This window comes from Strix aluco, chromosome 5, assembly GCF_031877795.1.
Source record: "Strix aluco isolate bStrAlu1 chromosome 5, bStrAlu1.hap1, whole genome shotgun sequence".
NCBI lineage: Eukaryota > Metazoa > Chordata > Aves > Strigiformes > Strigidae > Strix > Strix aluco.
This window is the reverse complement of record NC_133935.1, coordinates 391,254-409,663: the sequence shown is the minus strand read 5'-3', so window position 1 is coordinate 409,663 and position 18,410 is coordinate 391,254. Positions and strand designations below refer to the sequence as shown.

General features: G+C 39.6%; 1 protein-coding gene across 3 annotated transcripts in view; it reads left to right on the top strand.

Annotated features, from left to right (window-relative positions):
* PACSIN2 (protein kinase C and casein kinase substrate in neurons 2) overlaps positions 1-17,979 on the top strand; it is a 62,440-nt gene extending 44,461 nt beyond the window's left edge. For 2 of the 3 annotated variants that reach the window (XM_074825557.1, XM_074825558.1), the window contains 9 exons: positions 1,708-1,864; positions 2,598-2,833; positions 3,520-3,675; positions 4,756-4,931; positions 7,593-7,713; positions 9,831-9,955; positions 10,611-10,727; positions 11,681-11,877; positions 16,144-17,979. In XM_074825557.1, coding sequence (XP_074681658.1) covers positions 1,708-1,864; positions 2,598-2,833; positions 3,520-3,675; positions 4,756-4,931; positions 7,593-7,713; positions 9,831-9,955; positions 10,611-10,727; positions 11,681-11,877; positions 16,144-16,256 — 1,398 coding nt within the window. In that variant the 3' untranslated portion in view covers positions 16,257-17,979. The remainder of the gene's footprint in view (positions 1-1,707; positions 1,865-2,597; positions 2,834-3,519; positions 3,676-4,755; positions 4,932-7,592; positions 7,714-9,830; positions 9,956-10,610; positions 10,728-11,680; positions 11,878-16,143) is intronic. The other variant, XM_074825559.1, reaches the window with a different exon arrangement.
* The last annotated feature ends 431 nt before the right edge of the window (positions 17,980-18,410 follow it).

Genomic DNA, 18,410 nt, shown 5'->3' with positions numbered 1-18,410 from the left:
GGCAGCCACAGCTTCTCTGGGCAACCTGTGCCAGGGCCTCACCCCCCTCACAGGGAACAATTTCTGCCTTAGATCTCATCTAAATCTGCCCTCTGTCAGTTTAAACCCGTTACCCCTCACCCTATCCCTATCCCCTCCTCGCCCAGCCTGGATTTGTGCTGGGGATTGCCCCGACCCATGGGCAGGACCTTGCCCTTGGCCTTGTTGAACTCCATGAGGTTGGCCCGTCCCCCCTCTCCAGCCTGCCCAGGTCCCTCCAGATGGATCCTTCCCTCAGCGTGTCCCCGCACCACAGCTCGGTGTCAGTGGGAACTTGCTGAGGGTGCCTCGATCCCGCTGTCCCTGACAAAGATGTTAAACTGGTCCCGACCCTTGAGAAACATCACTGGTTTCAATTTTTTTCCCCCAGCTTTGATGAGGAGTCCTAACATATGTCTGTATTTATCAGCATAGTCACTTATTGTTCCAGCACTTAATGTAGGTTTTTCCCCTTCTAAGAGTATTTCCCTACATATATTGAAGAGTTTTTTCTCAAGCAGATGGCCTGTATGTACATCTGCTCACAAGTTCTGAATAAATGTGAACCTAAAAGTTGGATAGTTTCCTGTGTTTGAGATGTGAATTGGATAGAATTCAAATGTAAAAATTACAAACACGCTTTAAGTATTTGAATGTTTAATCTACTGCCTTACTGCTGATCTTTATTTTTCAGTCAGGTGGTTAGGGCAGATAAGAAATGGACTGTGATATTTAATAGGCTGTGCAAATTCTGTTAACCAAGTTCTTATGTGTTGTTTAATGTTTACAAAAGCCAACCAGAGTGACCTTGGAATCAGTGGAAATATTACTCTGGGAACAGTATCGGCCTTTTTTTTTTCCTCCCCTTCAGTCATCTAGACTGGTGATTCCATGTTGGTGTGTACACAAAAATGAAAGAGGATTGTTAATTATTTAATGGAATTTCATTATATAGTGTGCATCTTTCTCCATATCCTCATCTTTCTGTAGCTTGTACACTGCACATCTGTGGTTTTTTTCTTTAGAATTCCCAAGTTAGTTCTAGGTATGGGAGCTCCATGTCATTGCTGTCAGTATCTTCCCACATTAAATTCTACTGTCCACTTTTGGCATAGGTGCTCTCTGGTTTGTCAGCAGTGAAGCACAGCTGTAACAAAGGGCACATCCGCTCTCTGCTGTGTATGTAGTGATTCTGCTCTCTCCATACTGCCTTCTGAAACAAAAAATATTATTATGCTTGATAGAGATGTCGCAATACTCCTTTGCATGTCTTTGCAGCTTTATTAATCCTGAAAGATTAAACACAGAATAAAATTAAGGCATTAGGTACTTAATAATCATGGAAGAGGGAAAACCTGTATTTGTGTTAAATGCCTTGATTATCTAAAACAGTACCAAGAAATAATAATGCAGAACAATTGTGATGACTGCCTGTAATTACATTGCAGTACTAATAAAATATAATAAAGCTTTCACTTTTAAAATTAATAACTCTTTTACAGGAGAACTTGTGGCCTTTGTGGTGTTACTGCAGTTAGGTTTTAAGATTAGTTGAAAAATATGCTATAATTGATTAATTCCTACTAGTAGATTATCTTGCTCCTAGGAAACAGTATTTGTGTTAATTAGAGATTTATCTTGGTTTTGGAGCTTTCAAGCAGCAATTGTTAAGTATTTCTTTCTTTATAGGTTGGAAATTACAAGCGGACAGTAAAACGAATTGATGATGGTCACAGACTTTGCAATGATCTCATGAACTGTATTCACGAACGGGCCCGAATAGAGAAGGTCTATGCTCAGCAGCTTACAGAATGGGCAAAAAGGTGGAAACAGCTTGTGGAAAAAGGTAATACATTCTGATTTTAAACTCTGAAAACTTTCTTAAACAGAAAGAAATGTTTCTTTTTATCTTTGTTTTGGTAAGTACAAAGTAGAAATGTTGTACTTTTTAGCCTTTAATGGAGTCTTTGCAAAAGGCTCAGTAATGTAACAAGTGATCAAGCTTTTCATGATTACAAACAAAGCCCTGCTCCTTTGCTAGTTTGCTTGTTTCTTACAGAAGCGAATGAATCTTGCCTCTGGTGTTGAGGTATCCAAGCAGATTCAGTTCTAGACAACTGGCTGTTTCTCGGTAACTAATGGTATAGAACAGTTTGAAAAGTGTGTCTGAATAATAAGGGGCAGTGATTGTGGGGGAAAGGCTGTAATAAAAGAGCTAGGCATTGCTGTAATGGAAGGCTAATCTGATACCATTGTATTCTGAAGTAGTTTCTCCTTTCCTGGTTATCCCTGCTTCGAAAAGGATGTTGAGAAGTTGAAGGCAGTTCAGAGGAGCTAACAGGCGGAATCCTGAGAGTCATGGTACAGGGAGGAGGAGGCCAGACTGAGTATTAATTCCTCTGGTGTAAAAACTTGTAATATTCTAAATCTATCTGAAAAGAAACTATTCCCTTTTCTAGGTTTGCATTAATATTGCTGTTTACAAGTGCATATAAATCAATAGCTTCAGGTAGTTTCTTGGGAATATAAGTTCCATGTGGGTGACGGTTACTGAGAATGACACTTTCTGTTGTGTTTAGGCCCACAGTATGGAACAGTAGAAAGGGCTTGGTGTGCTTTTATGTCAGAAGCTGAAAAAGTGAGTGAACTACATCTAGAAGTGAAAGGTTCACTGATGAATGAAGACTTTGAAAAAATCAAGAACTGGCAGAAGGAAGCCTTTCATAAGCAAATGATGGGAGGATTTAAGGAAACCAAAGAAGCAGAAGATGGATTTAGGAAAGCTCAGAAACCCTGGGCAAAAAAGCTGAAAGAGGTACAGCAGTAGATTATGTATTAGATATCCTGTGTTACAATATATTAATGTCTCAAATCTCTATAAGGGAGTAAACTCCCTATTCTCTCTGCTGGACCCTCCTTTCTCAAAAAGATCTCTTGCTTTCTGTCGTCTTCTGAAAATAAGTGTTTTTCTCTTGGTGTCTACTAATCTTGATGACTTCAGTGAAAAACTGGAATTTAAGCTATCATTTTAACAATATCTGATTTCATGCATTTGAAAGTTGTGAATTGCTCGAAGAAATGAGCAGGGGAAAAGTGTGTGTGCGTTTCTTTCCTTGTCATGCAACGTTATTCTTAAATAACAGGCTTGTAGAAGAAGGGGAGCAGGAGAACATGGGCATGAGATAAAAATGTTCTGTTGGGCACTTTCTGTAAACCTTTTCTTGAGTCTGTTCCACACTTCTCTAAGCTGTATGAGTGATATTTCTTGCATGGTGAGACAGTACTGATTCATAAGTACTGCAGTAATTTCCTTACTTTGGTACTTACATATTGCTCATTCCTTGGCCTAAATGGGGGGGGGGGGAAAAAAAATAAAAAAGGAACATCCTGAAACAAAGCCTGACACTTTCTTCATTGCAACATGATTATAAGGCTAAACAATTCAGTTCATGGTTGTTGTGTAAACTGTCCCAGATGCAAAGATTTAAATCTGCTTTGTAGGTGGAAGCTGCAAAGAAAGCATACCATGCGGCCTGCAAAGAGGAGAAGCTGGCTATATCCAGAGAAACAAACAGCAAAGCTGATCCAGCACTAAATCCTGAACAACTTAAGAAATTACAAGACAAAGTGGAGAGAAGCAAACAAGATGTACTAAAGGTACACTGTACGCTAGCACACTGTTAATGTGCAGTGTTTTTAACCTGTAGCTTGTGCATATTTAAGCTTTTTTTTCTTCCTTAATGTGCTGTGGGCTTTCAGTAATGGTCCTATAGCAAAGCCTAGAGCTTTGTCCAAAGCAGACCTCATTGCCAAGTTCTCCTGTGAAGAAGGGATAATGTATTGCCTCTACTTCAGGTAAGTACTTTCAGGAGGGAAGGAAGCAGGAGAGGACAGCAAACTTCTAGGACAGAGTTGTACTCATTTAGTAGTGAGAGTCGAGTTGTTTCACTTGAGAGGCTGTGGGCGAGGTGCTTAAAGCCTGCTGACAGCACCTAACCTTGTAGTCATTCTTGACTGCAGAATGTATTTTTTAAGAAAGTAACCTGATACAATCCATTTAAATAAAAGTAAACACAATTATGGAAATGCCATTCTGTTGCCCAGTTTGGTTTCTCTCGTTAGCGGGCTGCTACCAAAAGGCTTTTCTTGTGTGACTTTCTTCGAGACATCTGTTCCCTCTGAGAATGCTATTCTTGATCTGTTGCATCAAGTAGATCTCTTCATTTCTGCCTGTGGACTACTTCTGTAAATTAGTGTAGAGTCTGAGGTTCTCTCTGTTCACCAAGCTCACAGCATATTGCAGTTTATGTGCACGGGGATGGGTGTATACGGTGTTTGGCTTTTTTGGTCATAACTCACAGCGGATTACGTATATTACTGAAGGGGAAAAGGCAACACTTTGAAATTGTTTGGAGATCTTTATGTAGGACCTGTAACTAGAAAGGCTGCCTGCTCTGATTTACTCTGTGGCTCCTTTGGTTTTTATCTTTAGTATTACATTAACATTTGTCATGGTTTCTGTTAAAAAGCCAGAGAAGAGGCTTCGAACTTTCTCGTAACTGCTCTGCAGTTCTGTTCGATAACTCTCGTTGTGACCTGACATAGGTACTGTGGTCAGGAAAAGAGAATGCAGTTTGGGGACTTCTGGCCCAAATCTTGGCAGTTACTACATTGATGAGTCTGTTATGTAGGATAGTAATAAAATATATTGCTAATTGTTTGTTTTTCCACCCCCAGACAAAAGAAAAGTATGAAAAATCACTGAAAGAATTAGATAATGCCACTCCTCAATATATGGAAAACATGGAGCAGGTATTTGAACAATGTCAGCAGTTTGAGGAAAAACGCTTACGTTTCTTTCGAGAAGTGTTACTGGAAGTTCAAAAACACCTTGACTTGTCTAATGTTGCAAGGTAAAACTGTGTAAGACTTCAAAATTAATGCTAATACTTTTCAGTGAAAAGTAATCCATTCTTCAAGCAGATCAGAATTTGGAATCTGATTTGTTTCTAATGTGTTGCTTCAATTTGTTTTGTCTAAGATGAGATTAGCATCTATCCCTAACATTTGCTAGTTTTATTTAACAGAGTGTTAAATGAACCAAGAAACCCTCATTCTCATTGTATTTTTATAATCAAGTGTGTGCCAATTAGAAAGGATTCGGAGCTTAAAACTTAAAAATGCTGGAGCAAAGACTGGGAAAGGAGGGGTTTGGTGTATTGTGTGTCTTGCATGTTTATTGGAGAACAGGCTAGAATTTATTAGTGTAAGACAGCATGAACTTTGTAGCATAAACACATCTATTGTTAAAATGAGAGCTCAGTCTAAAGGAATTACCTAAACTAATGGATGAATGTTAAAGATCCATTGGTTGACTGTCACTGAACTCTTGTCCATCTCTGTCTACTTTTTATACTGCGGTATGTATAAAGCATGTCTTGTACTTTGTTCTCTCTCCCTGGACCCTCCTGACTACATTCCAATAAACTTCTGCTCGGGAGCTCAAAGCGGAGCCCATACAGTTTATTTGGTCAGACTGTGGCATGTCATCAACTGCTACAGGCCATTTTGGTTCTAAGCTACTTCAGTATGTCAGCAAGACAGTGGTTAGAATGTTTTTGTTTCTTCTGCATTTGAGAAGGCAGACACTGGAATACTTGCAGCAACTGCTGTAACACTAGTGGCTTTTTACATCCCACTTGGAACAGCAGCATTCCATGTGCACTCTGGGCACTTCAGCTAAAAGGAGACAAGTGTGCTCCTGGCTGGCTGCTCATTTCTGTCCCTCTTCTGCCAGTGACAGAACTCTGATGGCAGTCCAAGCGGTGGAGTTAAGGAGCTGGCCAGGGTAACCTAGGGCAAGAAGAATCTAGTTTAGTTTTAACCCTGAATGCCAGTGCGGTCATAAGCAAAGGGGGTGACATAGGGGCAACAGCAAGCAACAGGTAAGGGCAAGGTCGCTTATTTTAGCATCTTTGTAATTTTGTGTTGCTTCAAAGTTCTTATGGAACTGCTGTGGAAGACAGGTTCTTTTTACTCTGATCATTAGGATTGCTGCCTCTTTGAATTCAGTTTAATCAGGTTGAAAAAAACCTACAGAACAGAAATAAGTGACAAAGAGTTGACTTAAAGGGCAAGGTTGGGGGAAGGCTACAGAAGATGACCAAGTGGAGGGGCAATCATTTCCTTTTAAGATACTTAGGAGGTCCAGAATTAGTGTCTTACGATACATTAATAAAGTGCAAATAAAGAACTATTAGGATAAAACTAGGGATAAAGCAACTGTCACTGTTTATCTCTGCTTGTTCTACTACACAGAGATAAAAAGTGTAGAATAAACACCCTAAAGGAAGTCTGATTTTTAACTTTCTCAAGATTAATAATGCTGAAGAGCGGTCCAGAAAGCAGCCCTGCCCTGTTTTCTACAGATAGACCTCCAGTTTATCACTGATTTAACTGATGGCTAGTGAGTCATTCAAAATTATTCATTCCCTTTCTCAAAATACATGCCTTTCTATTGCTTAAATACGTTCAAAGAACCACTGATGTAGAAAAAACCCATACTGCATACATGTTAAAGCAGATAAGTAATATACAGAAATTGACAAATTTGGAAGTATATTTTGAGAAAATATGACTCTGACAAAGTAGCACTAATGAATTCTAATTCTAAATTTTGTGTGACTCTGGAAGGATCTCCCCAAATTCTCTAGCTTGACACAGAACTGCTAGTCTGTCTTCTCTTATTGTAAGCCTTGTAGCTGTTGTGTTAAGACCTCTTTGTACTCTGAGTTATATATTGGGTTTTTGGTATAAAACAATTGTATTTGTAGTCACAATCTGTAGAGCAAATACATTATGTGCATGGTCTAGGAGCAGGGGACCGAAGCTGTATCTGCAATGTGACTTCTGTAAAATACTTCATAGTTATGAGAACTCAACTTTAATGAAAAACAATCAGACTAAGAGATAATAATAGTGAGGTTTTTTTATAGTATTTAATATTTTGTATAAATAGTACCATTTAGTAAAATCACAGAGTACCTACAACAACAAAAGCAGTTAGCAGATATTATACCTGCATAGGAAAAGGTTTAATCCATTTAATACTACTTCAGGTTTGAGACTTCTATTTTTATGACTTATAATTCTCATTGGATTAAGACAGGAGTTTTCACAGAATGTTACAGATTTATCACAAACAGTTTCTATTGTCTTGTACACATGCTTTTAAATTCAAGAAACTTCCAGACTGGTGTTCAGTAATTTAAATACAATCCTACGTGAATCTTACACTTAGTGACAGCCAATTAAGTTACCTTACACGAGACATAATTCTAAAATCTGGCAAATAAGGATTTTATGTTTTTGTGAATTTTCAGCAAGCTTACTTGTTGGACTGCTCTTGCTTTTACAGGCAGCTAATAGGTCTGTCAGCCTTAAAAAGTCTGTCTTGCTGTAAGGTTTTTTCAACACTATTGTGAACTTTGAAGTAATTTTTTAAAAAATCTGACTAGGGGATTTGCCGTGTTTCAAAATGTTATACTAAATTTGAAGACAAATTTGTTTTGCAGTTACAAAAATATCTACCGTGAACTGGAACAGAATATCAAAACAGCAGATGCTGTTGAAGACCTGCGGTGGTTCAGAGCTAATCAAGGTCCCGGGATGTCAATGAATTGGCCTCAGTTTGAGGTAAGGCAGAGTACTTAAAACCCAGACTTGTTTCGTCTGGTTTTTCCTCTTTGCTTCTTGTCGTATTCCTTTCTGGTATAACTCTTAAATTCAGGCTTCTAGCAGTGATTTTTTTGTTTGTTTGTTTTTACAAGTCATAGTAGTTTTCTTTTCTTGATTTCCATTGGGCTCTCCTCATTCCCCCAACATTTGGAGGTGATTGTATCAAGCACCTATTCAAAGGAAAAAGGAGTAAACCAGAAAACTCTATAGTGATTTTTTTTTTTTTTAAAGCTAGAGTCATTACTGAAGTCATTAGTAAGCCACGGTTTAGTTGAAACACTTCTGACACCTGTATGTGTTATCCTATACGTTTTACTTCTCCCCTTTGGTGTCAGACTTCAATTTGAATCTCCTTGCTGTTAGCATGTAATTATAGTGTAGGCAGCAAAACGTTGAAGTAAATACTTCCAATTGGTCCTGAAAATTGGTATTTATAACTCTTGACTAGTTTTTTCAGTACTGTTATATTAAAAAAAGTTCCACTTTTAAACAGTTGGTAATTGTATTGCTGAATAACATCTTCAAAAGAAATGAGTTTAAGGAGTATTCTGCTAGCTTGGCCTACAAGAAACAAGTACCAAAATGTATCCGTGCAGATCATACTATCAGAGTATCAAATAGCTGCAGCTGGGATGGGTTTGACCAGAATCATGGGTTTAGTTTAAAAAATTTCTAGGCATTAAATTAATGGAGTGGAAGCATCAACTCTGGAGTGTTCACTGTTCCCTTATTAACCATAATGGAAAATAGAACTTGTTCTTGAAATTCTGAGTAACTTTAGATTAGAAAGTTTGAGGAAGAAAACTCCTAACAGTACTGCAGAATTTCTTTACCTGAAATGCTGAACTACAGCTACTTCTGTGTGGGGAAATTACCATCATCTTTTATAAGCATTACAATTAACAGATTAAATACTGTTGTTACTATTTTTCTAATATTTTTTTTTCTCATTTACATGCTACAAGGATGATGTAAGTAAAAAAAGTCATGATCAAATGAATATGAAATTACATTATGAACTGCAAATATGCTTAGGTCAGTGGTCTTTAAACTATGGTAACTCAGAAATCCAGTATGTATTTGTACAAAGTTAAAATAATGAGGTATCTGTGAAAAGTTGGCTAGAAATCACTTTGGCTGTGCTACCTGTATGAACCAGTAGTAACAGGAACTCACAAAATCTTCAGTTCCTGTTAAAAATACTTATCTTGGTTTGCTATACAAAAGATAGCATTTATCTCCTGACTTCTTTTATCTGTACGGCTTCTGAGATGAAACATGTTTCAGCATCGGATATTTGCTTGCATCCAGTTAGTTCTCTGGTTCCTGCTCTGTACCAGTATGCAGCTTAATTTGACTTGATAGGTTGAAATTGCCGTGAGGTCTCATCGTGCCTTTCCATCTGCCTTCTGAAACATCTGAATGGCTCCAAACATCAAGGAGAGGATTACGAACGGCATCACCAGTCTTGTCAACAGTTGTGTGGATTTGAGCCTTAACTCTTATGGGTGGCTTTTAAGGACAATAAATTCCACTAAATCTAGAGCGAAGTACCTGAAGGGCTCCAATCTTAGGGACAGGAGCAATGTTATACAATGAGTTTAAAAACGAGCTGCTTTGTAGGTCATTCTTGGAGCACTTCTTGAAGTAAGCCCTGTCTTAGACTATAATACCTTTGTAAATTAAATGAAAGGTTTACCTCTTAAATCCGGATGTCTTGGCATTATTTGAAACAGTGAGCCCTCTTAATACAATTTTTAGAGTCGCACTGGTCAATTCCTTTGATTTCTCCAGTTGTCTACCAGCTGTCTGGTATTTGAAGTCATTTCAGGGTGTTTAGAATACTAATCAGGGAAGTCCAGGTAACCCTGGGATTTTGCAGGGAGCACAGATAGCTCTCTGCATTGCTAGGCGGGGAACTAGATGAGAGCTATAACTGAAGCAGAGTATCTTATCTTTTTAATAATTATTTGTACTGTTTTATGTATAAACGTGTGTTCCATGACACAATTTGAAAATTAAATGTGATAACTGTTCAATTAAATTTCTCAGTCACATTCTGCATTCATTGACAGGAGTGGTCTGCAGATCTGAATCGCACGCTCAGCAGAAGAGAAAAGAAGAAGGCTTCCGATGGAGTGACTCTGACTGGGATTAATCAGACGGGAGATCAAGTTTCACAGCCTAACAAACATAGCAGGTATTTTTTTCTATGTCTAAAAAGACTAATTGGAAAGGATTGTTACTTTCAAGTACGCTAAGCTCTACAGGACCAGAAAGTCACTGTCCGACCAAATGTTAATTATCTGTGAGCATTTTTTGTGATGTTTCTGCAGCTCACAATATTTTGGGAATTATTCTCCATTTTATAGTTCTCTTTCCATTGGGAATTAAAAGAAACCAAACTCCATGAGAAACTGAACTTTCTGTAGCTAATGTGGTAGTTAGTCTGTTGCTATCTTCCCATCTTTAGAAATCACAATTATGCTTTGAAATCTTAAATTGCAAAACGCTTAGTCACTTCAGAATTCTGGATGTGATTAATACAAAACTGTTGACATCAGCTGCTTTAGAAAGGAATGAAACTGGCTAGAAAAATCGCACTGCCTTTTATTGCAGGCAGTAAGAAAAAGAAATTGTGGTCCACAGAGGATAGTCTAATTCTGGAGGAATGTGAGACTTTCCGAACTTTCTTGGGTCTTATGCTACACTAGATGTTTGGGTTTTTGTTTGCTTGTTTTGGGGGTTTTTTTGCTGGAGAAGGGGTCTGCTAAGAAACTTTGTGGGACACCAATGACAGTGTTTTACTCTTAAACAGATAGGGTCACCATAATGCTCTTTCTTTTCCAAATTAGCGGTCTTAGTGTCCAGAGTAACACAGTGCAGTCAGTACAATCAAGTTACAATCCCTTTGAAGATGAAGAAGATACTGGGAGTACTGTCAGTGAAAAGGAGGACAATAAGATCAAAAAGTTGGTGAAATGTTGTTTTCTAATTGTTTTCACACTTGCACTTTCTCTATCCAGGGCTCTCTGGTTTTGGTTTCTGTAACACTACGCCGGTCAGTGCATGAAGCCCTTCTGAGCGGTTGTACAAGCAACTCTGTAACCTGACTTGTCTTTCCTAACAGAGGCCATATCTGTTGCCTTGATCGTTGGTTTGAAACTCCTGGGGTTATTGGCAGTTGCTAACAGAACTGCTGTTGCTGTTTTCCTTCCTTTACCAGTCCTATAAAGTGTTAAAACTGGTGGGTTTTTCTAGTGAAACGGGTTCTGGAGCTTTAGTGCTCTGTGTGTTCTCGCTGAATAAATCTGCTTTTACGATTGCTTTCTTTTTATTTAGGACCTTCTCCAACAGCTGCCTGTTGCTTCAGTATGCACACAGGGATGTCATAACACTCTTACATGGCATGTGCATGCTCAACAGTGAACTTTTCTTTAAATGATCAAGTTGCAGTATAATGAAGTTTCTTTATTAGGGGATTGCAACATACAAAAAGTGTTGAAAGCTATTGTAGAGGTGCATAGGGATTTGGGAGGAAGGTTCTGCAAAGCAATTTAAATGTCTTATCCTAAACCAGATAATTCCTCTCATCTACTACCTGCACACCTTTCACCTTTCTAGAGTAAGGAGTCCCATGGATTATATAGATTACTTGATGGAGAAGTTTTTGGAGTTTGGGGAGGTTGTCTTTTTATCTTTTTTTCTCTTGCCTTTTTCTAACTTTTCAAATGTATTGCAAGAATGCTTGCTTTTTTTTTTTTTTTGAATGAGGCATTGTCAGCTATAGATAGGTGAGAAGATACCAGAAATAAAGTTTCAAAGTTGGGCCTTAGAGTGAAGTTCAATTGGGGCAACTGATATCTTAGTGGTATTTATAGTCTCCTATTTTAAGAGCAGAAAATAATTTAAAAATTGTTTTCAGTGTTAGCAGCTATGAAAAAAACCAAAGCTACCCTACAGATTGGTCTGATGAAGAGTCCAACAATCCCTTCTCTTCTACTGATGCCAATGGAGACACCAATCCGTTCGATGAAGATACCTCTCCTGCCATGGAGGTGAGAGTACGTGCACTCTATGACTATGAGGGCCAAGAGCAAGATGAGCTCAGCTTTAAAGCTGGTAAGTTTACAGCATTCACCTAAAATATTTATCAAAAGGAGAAAGGGGGGGAGGAGTCTTTCTCTTCAGCTTTTGTTCTCTCTGCATGTACAACTCCACTTACAGTATCCCATGGAACCCCCACCCCTCCTGATAGTGCTTCCCAGTATCCCCTGTTAGGAAGCACTGGTTTCTAAGCTGTTGGGATACGGCTGTTTGGGATATTCCTTCCTCACCATCTTGTGTTAGAGAGCTGCGGAATTGATAATACCACCTCCTCCTCTTCTTGGTGACAGCAGCGGTTGCTGCTTTTAGCCGTCTAGAAATGCCAACCCTATAGAGTTGGTAAGGAAGAGACTACAGCAGCTAATCTTAAAACAATATCTAATTGACTGATACTTTTTCTGTTTAAACTGGAAGCATCCCTTTTTTGGCCTCCAATTTCCTACAGTGCTAACTTTTAAAGGTTGAAAGCTTACTCATGGACAGGTAACTTCCTTCTCCCTCTTTCCATCCCCCTTCAGTGTATGTTGAACACAGTGACTGTCTTTACCTGGTTTTTCATCTTACATTATATTGCGGTACACTGACTGTACACCTCCCTTCTCAGGATGTTGTATTTTCCTTGAGCAGCTTTTTCCTTCTTTTACATTTTCCCTCACTACAACAGGAGTTGAGAACCAGAACAGAGGCAAGGCAGGAGATGTCTGTGCCACAGTGCGTTTGCAGGCACAGGAGGCTGGTGGAAGGGTACGATGGCCGCAGGCCGTGGGTGCTGCTGCCTCCGGTTTGTCTGGGCTGGTTCCACCGGCCGGTGTGTGCGGAGCGGCCGCGTGCCCGGGCATCCTGCCCAGCCCCCGAAGTGGCCGGGCAAGGCTTCCATCATCTGGCCAGCCCGCAGGCAGCACCCTCTAGTGATGGAAGGGGAATTCTACACCCTGCCCGGGCTTTCAGAGCTCTAATTTCAGCCAGTTTTCTACTGGCTCACTCAGAATTGCACGTGGAAAAGCTGACTAACCAACAATTTCAGAGCAGTTTAGCAAAAGCAAAGGGCACCTCAGTTTGTGAAAATGAGGCAGGCAGTGCTGCTGATCTCATCTCCTCCCGTTTGCTTGCCACTGGTTCCCTTCTCCTGTAACGAGCGACTGAGCTGTGGAGGAAGAACAGGATTCAAGTATTGGAAGCTTGAGAAGGCTTTGGTTCTCCTTTCAGCTGGGGTTTGTAAGTGTGCTGCTCCTACACCCTCTGCCGTGGGTCTTAGATGGGTGTTAGGGCTGAAGGTTACCCTGGTAACCAGGGCCGTGGGGTAGGTTATGGAGGGAGGTGGTACTCACCACAGCGTGCCCCAGGCCTGGCCTAGGGCAGTCTGTGCGGTTTAAACGGAAAAGCCCCACGGCTCAGGTGGTGGTGCTGCTCCTGCCTGTCGCTTGCCTCCCTCCTTTCCTAGTAGTGAAACTATGAAAACATCTGACTCTTCTTCTTTGTGGACAAGTATTGTAGCCTTCCGGAGAGGAGCGGGTTAGTTTGTCCATTCCCTTTGCCGGACTGTGCCCTGGCAGGGGACGGCAGGAACAAAGCATCTGGCGCTTTCTCTGGAATGCGCAGGGACCACAGTTACTCCTCATTCTGTGGACTCTAACGGCTCCTTTTGTCCCGGCAGGGGATGGCTGCTAATCCTCTTGAAATACATCTGTGTAGTGCCTGTGAAGCAAGGATGGCATTCCAAGGGTTTACATAACCAGCCTTTCAGTGGCAAGATTACGCAATGTTGATACACACAGGTGTAAGGGTTAAATACAGAGTTAGGTGTTCTGTGCTAGAGCACCACCCCTGGGACCTGCATTCCGCTGTTTGAACCAAGGGGTTCTCAGTGGGAGGTCTGTAGAAATAAACTACAGGAAGTATGAACTGAGATGTATGTAGGCTTAGCTTAAAAATAGCTTAATACCTTTGAAGGAAGAGCATGAGAGTGTGTTGTAACACCAAATGACACGGTTGTGTCAAGCACAGGAAAGGGTTGACCTGTTAGACTATGGATCCCCTTACAGAAGCTGAATTATAGAATGGCTGCAGTCAAACTTCGTTAGTTTTTAGGCAGAAGTATTAATGTGACTAAGTTTACACTGAACATAAAAAAGACTAAGGAAGAAAATCCACCAGGTCATGCAGGACCGATTTAAATGTACTTGCTCCCATGTAGACTACACCTAGCAGCTGTTAGCAGAGGATTAACACATTTAGGGATCAGTTTAAATGGACACAGATATTCTCAGGTGGGATTTCCTTGGCTATTCAAGGAATTTGCCTACAAAGCTTTGTGATCACTCCTAGGTACATGCTGTAGAATAAATGCTCTTCAGTGTCCATTAAGTGTACTTAGATACTTTAAATTCCTTTTTATTAGTGGAATACTTTATACATCTGCTGTGGTTTTTTTTTCTTGGCAAACAACTGTGGGAGGCTTCCAAAGAGGAAGAATAACTCTGCTTATTCCTATCTTATGAGAGGTTTTATGATCGTGTAACAGGATGGGATGTAACCATCTACCATACGTATATCTCACCCCACTGCTTCTCTGCTGGGGCTGGGAATAAACAGCTGCAGTACATGGAGACCGCGAGATGTTGTCAAAACGTGTTGTTACATATGCTGCCTTATCCCAGCTGTTAGACTGCTTTTGTTTAACTGTTGTGCAGATGACACTGAAGTGGTAATATTTTCGTAGATCTCCAAGATCACTGAGTTTCCAGGTCCTAGCTGTTCATACAAGTGCCTCTGCTTTGGGGCTTACAGTTAATGCAGTGTGGCTTTAATAGTCGTTGTTTTCACTCTTTATTAAAATACACTTCATAGAAGTGGCAGGAAGGCTTGGGATTTTACACCCTCACATTCCACAATGCTAAAAATGGTGGAAAAAATTGTAAGATGTCTCAGTAAGCCAAGTACAGTCTGCAGTGCCAAACATTTGTTCATAGTGTTCTTTTATTTGCTATCTGGTAAACTCACAAACGAGAGGAGATGAGGCTTTAACTGTTCTTATCTAACAGAGGAGCTGTAGAAGGTGGATATCTTGTGAAGATTTAATACAAAGCTTGTCCATTGCTGCCAGAGCATTTGTAGTCCCTAGGCTAGTGCACGTTCTCCTGAATGATACCAAGCCTGTCTGTTTATAACCATTTGGGACCCTATTAAGTGGTTAATATCTTCAGCATGTATTTCCTATTGCTGAGATGAAGCACAAATCAGTTTTATCTAGGGAAATAATGTGACACATAAGTTGCACATGAGGAAGTAATTGTTACTTGGTGAGTCCTTTCCTTGCCTGGCTGAGGTGGACGTTCATTTGCAGCATCTCAGAGTCTGTGGACTCTCTAATGCCAAAGTATTTCCTGTGGGTGTAGAAGATTAGGTGTGCACGAGAGTCAAAGTGAGCTTGTGTTACAGTTCATCAGTGTCTGAATGAATAATCGGTGGCAGCTTTTGCTCTGTAAGTTAGGGAGCAAATTCGGAGTTACTTTCTCTGGAGCTACAACTGTACATCAGCTTCCAACAACGTACAGCTAGAGCAGTGAAAGGGGAAGTTAAATCCCAGCCCTTACATTTCTTAAGAAGATGAGGAGAGAGATGTGTAACAAAGTGTGAGGTGGGAGATTTCTTCCAATCTTTCTGCATCACAGCCTAGCAGTGGTGTACTGAAAAGCTGCAAGTCTAATTCAAGAGAATTTTACTGTCATGTCTTAATTTTCTGTAGCGTTTTCCCTCTTATCTTCCACAAACCCTTAGAAGAGTATATACTGACAGGAGGCCTAACAAAACACTTACTGCACTTGCACTGACATTTCGCTGAGGGTCATAAATGTAGGATTATTCTGCTTGTTGGGAGTTAGTGGTACTATCCACAACTGGCTTTGACTGTTCACTCCCTGTGGATCTAAGGGAGGCTGTGATCTTACAGTGAAATAACACTGTGTTTATCTTCAAAAGTTTGCATTCTTTATTGTGCTTTTAAAATGCTATGACCTTTTTGAAATGCAATCAGTGTAATATTTTAGTTTTGAAGTAGCTTGCTGCTTCCTATTTTCTTGAAATTAGGCCCTTTCATCCCATATGTAAATCTGTAAGTGGTATTCTTCGTATCAAAAGCATGAAGAGCAAAGAAGGGAGAGTTTCTGCTGGGGCCTGGGGTGGGTGGGGGAAGAAAAGTGGTGGTGTAGGTAACTGTCTTTTTATCTTCCTGGTGTTACCTAAAAGGATACAGTTTGTTAACAGTGTTCCTTCTTTTTTCAGGGGATGAGTTAACTAAAATGGAGAATGAAGATGAGCAGGGTTGGTGCAAAGGACGTCTGGACAACGGACAAGTCGGTTTATACCCAGCAAACTACGTAGAACCAATCCAGTGACGAAGGACAAAGCTAATACAGAAGTGTTACAAAAGCTCTGTAGGCTTGTACAGTATATATTTAAAGCGAGAGGGAGCTGAATGATGTATAGACTGTATATATTTTAATGAAAAGGCGAGAGCTTGACACTGAAATCATGGTGATTTAAAGACAAAAGTTAGAACTAATAATTTGTCATTGTTTTCACAACTTGTGCACAATGCAAAGGAAAGGGGTTAGGTGGAAAAAATAGTATGATAGGAAAAAACTTTTTAAGCTTTTTCTTCCCACGTGGTCTATTATTGTGACTCCTAAACATTTTTGCATTTTCTATGCTTGTGCCTCATCCTACCCTAGGTATGTGGCTTACGCTCACTTTTGTTTAATCAGTTATTTTAAGTGACCTTCAGTAACTTGCAACTTGAATTTTAAAGATAGTTAATTTTCTATTTGTTCTTAGCGATGTCTGAAAGATGCAGTATTTTTTTATTTAAATGCTATGTAGTTAAGCACCTTTTTGTATGCTTGGATTTATCAATTAATACTTAAATTATGACATAGATTTAGTCACCAGTTGACTGAATGAAAACTCTTTCCATGTTGTAGTAATCTGTCTGTGTTGTCAGCATGGCTTGAAGTTGTAAAACAAATATTGTATTTAATAAATATCTGTTACAGAAGGTTATTTGTAGCAGAGATACCTGCAGGTGTCATGGGTTGGGATTCTATTATGAATGTTGTCTACATGGTTTGACACTTAAACTAATTTCCATCTAGATCTTAAATGACACTCAAAAGAAAGATAAATTATGCATAAACCCCAGAGTAGTAGCTATTTCCAGCATGTGTTTGCGGGGGGGGGGGGGGGGGGAAATCTCCTTTAAACTGCTAATGATTTTTGGGTGATTTGAAATGTTAAATCTGTGAAGACTAATTTTTTGAACAGAGAAGACTGTAAAATAGACTAAGTGCTTTTTATTAAGAGCCTATCTATGTTGTGTATATGTACATATAATTTGATATTCCAAAGTATAAAGAGCATGGCTATTAGTTATCAAGCCTTTTGATGTCAATAAGATTTAGACTGTTTTAAGAGTTTAAATTATAGGTATATTTAAATCTGCTTTCCTGCCATATTCATTACTGTACCATAGACAAAGTATTCTGTGATTAGACTTTCAGAAGTACAGTATATACACTAACATACTCAAAAATCAGTATTGTGGATAAATTTGTAGGTCAGAACATAAACTACCTTTAGACCTTACATGGATTATAGTAGCAGAACACTGTAAAATCTACATTTGTTTGCAGATACAACTCGGTCATCTGTAATCATGTCAAACAGTATGCATTTGTGACATTTATTAAAACTGGGTTGTAAAATTACAGCAGATTCGTGTTTAAAAAAACCCCTAAGTTTCAGGTGAGTAGATATGCTATGTTAGGAAGCTACACTGTAATGAAGCTAACAAAGCTATTTTGAGGTAATTATAAAACACCGTTGATAGTCTTGGACTTAATCGTTTGCTTTTTGAGCTTATAGATATATTTAGTCATCATTTTCAATGAATTAAAATGTACAAACTTAGAAAGTGGATGTTATGTATGTTTCTGTCAAGGAAAACTTTCCAACATAACTGTTCATCCACAAGATGGTTGCTAAAATTGTCAGGAATTACTGGTTTGGGTCTCTGTATTGTAAAATATTTTAGAAAACAATAAAATCTGTTAATCTCTTAAATACACAGAATGTACCTCTTACTATTTCAGTGTATGTGAAAATAGTCTTGTGAGGCAGATAGTCTGTGCATTCCACTGCAACTGAAGGTGACAAAATCTTGTCTAAAAGAGCCGTGAAGAGGCCCCTGGGCCCCTGCTGTTGGCAGCAGAGGGGGGAGCTGCAGGGCCCGGGGGCTCCTGGCAAGACAAAACGTTACTGACAGAGGACGCGACTGTGTCCTCAATGGCTGTGCAGGATCTACTGGGATGCTGCTTTCTGTGCCATAGTCAAGCCTGGTATAGCTTGGGTGAGCAGCTAATCTGTTTTTTTACATCTGAATCTTTCCTGCCTTTTGTGAGCATTTTCTTGTTGACTGGCAGTGATGAATGTAGCAGTGTTTGTGATGGCGAGCGGCACGCTTTCTCTTGTCTCCCCCCCAATACGGCATCTCT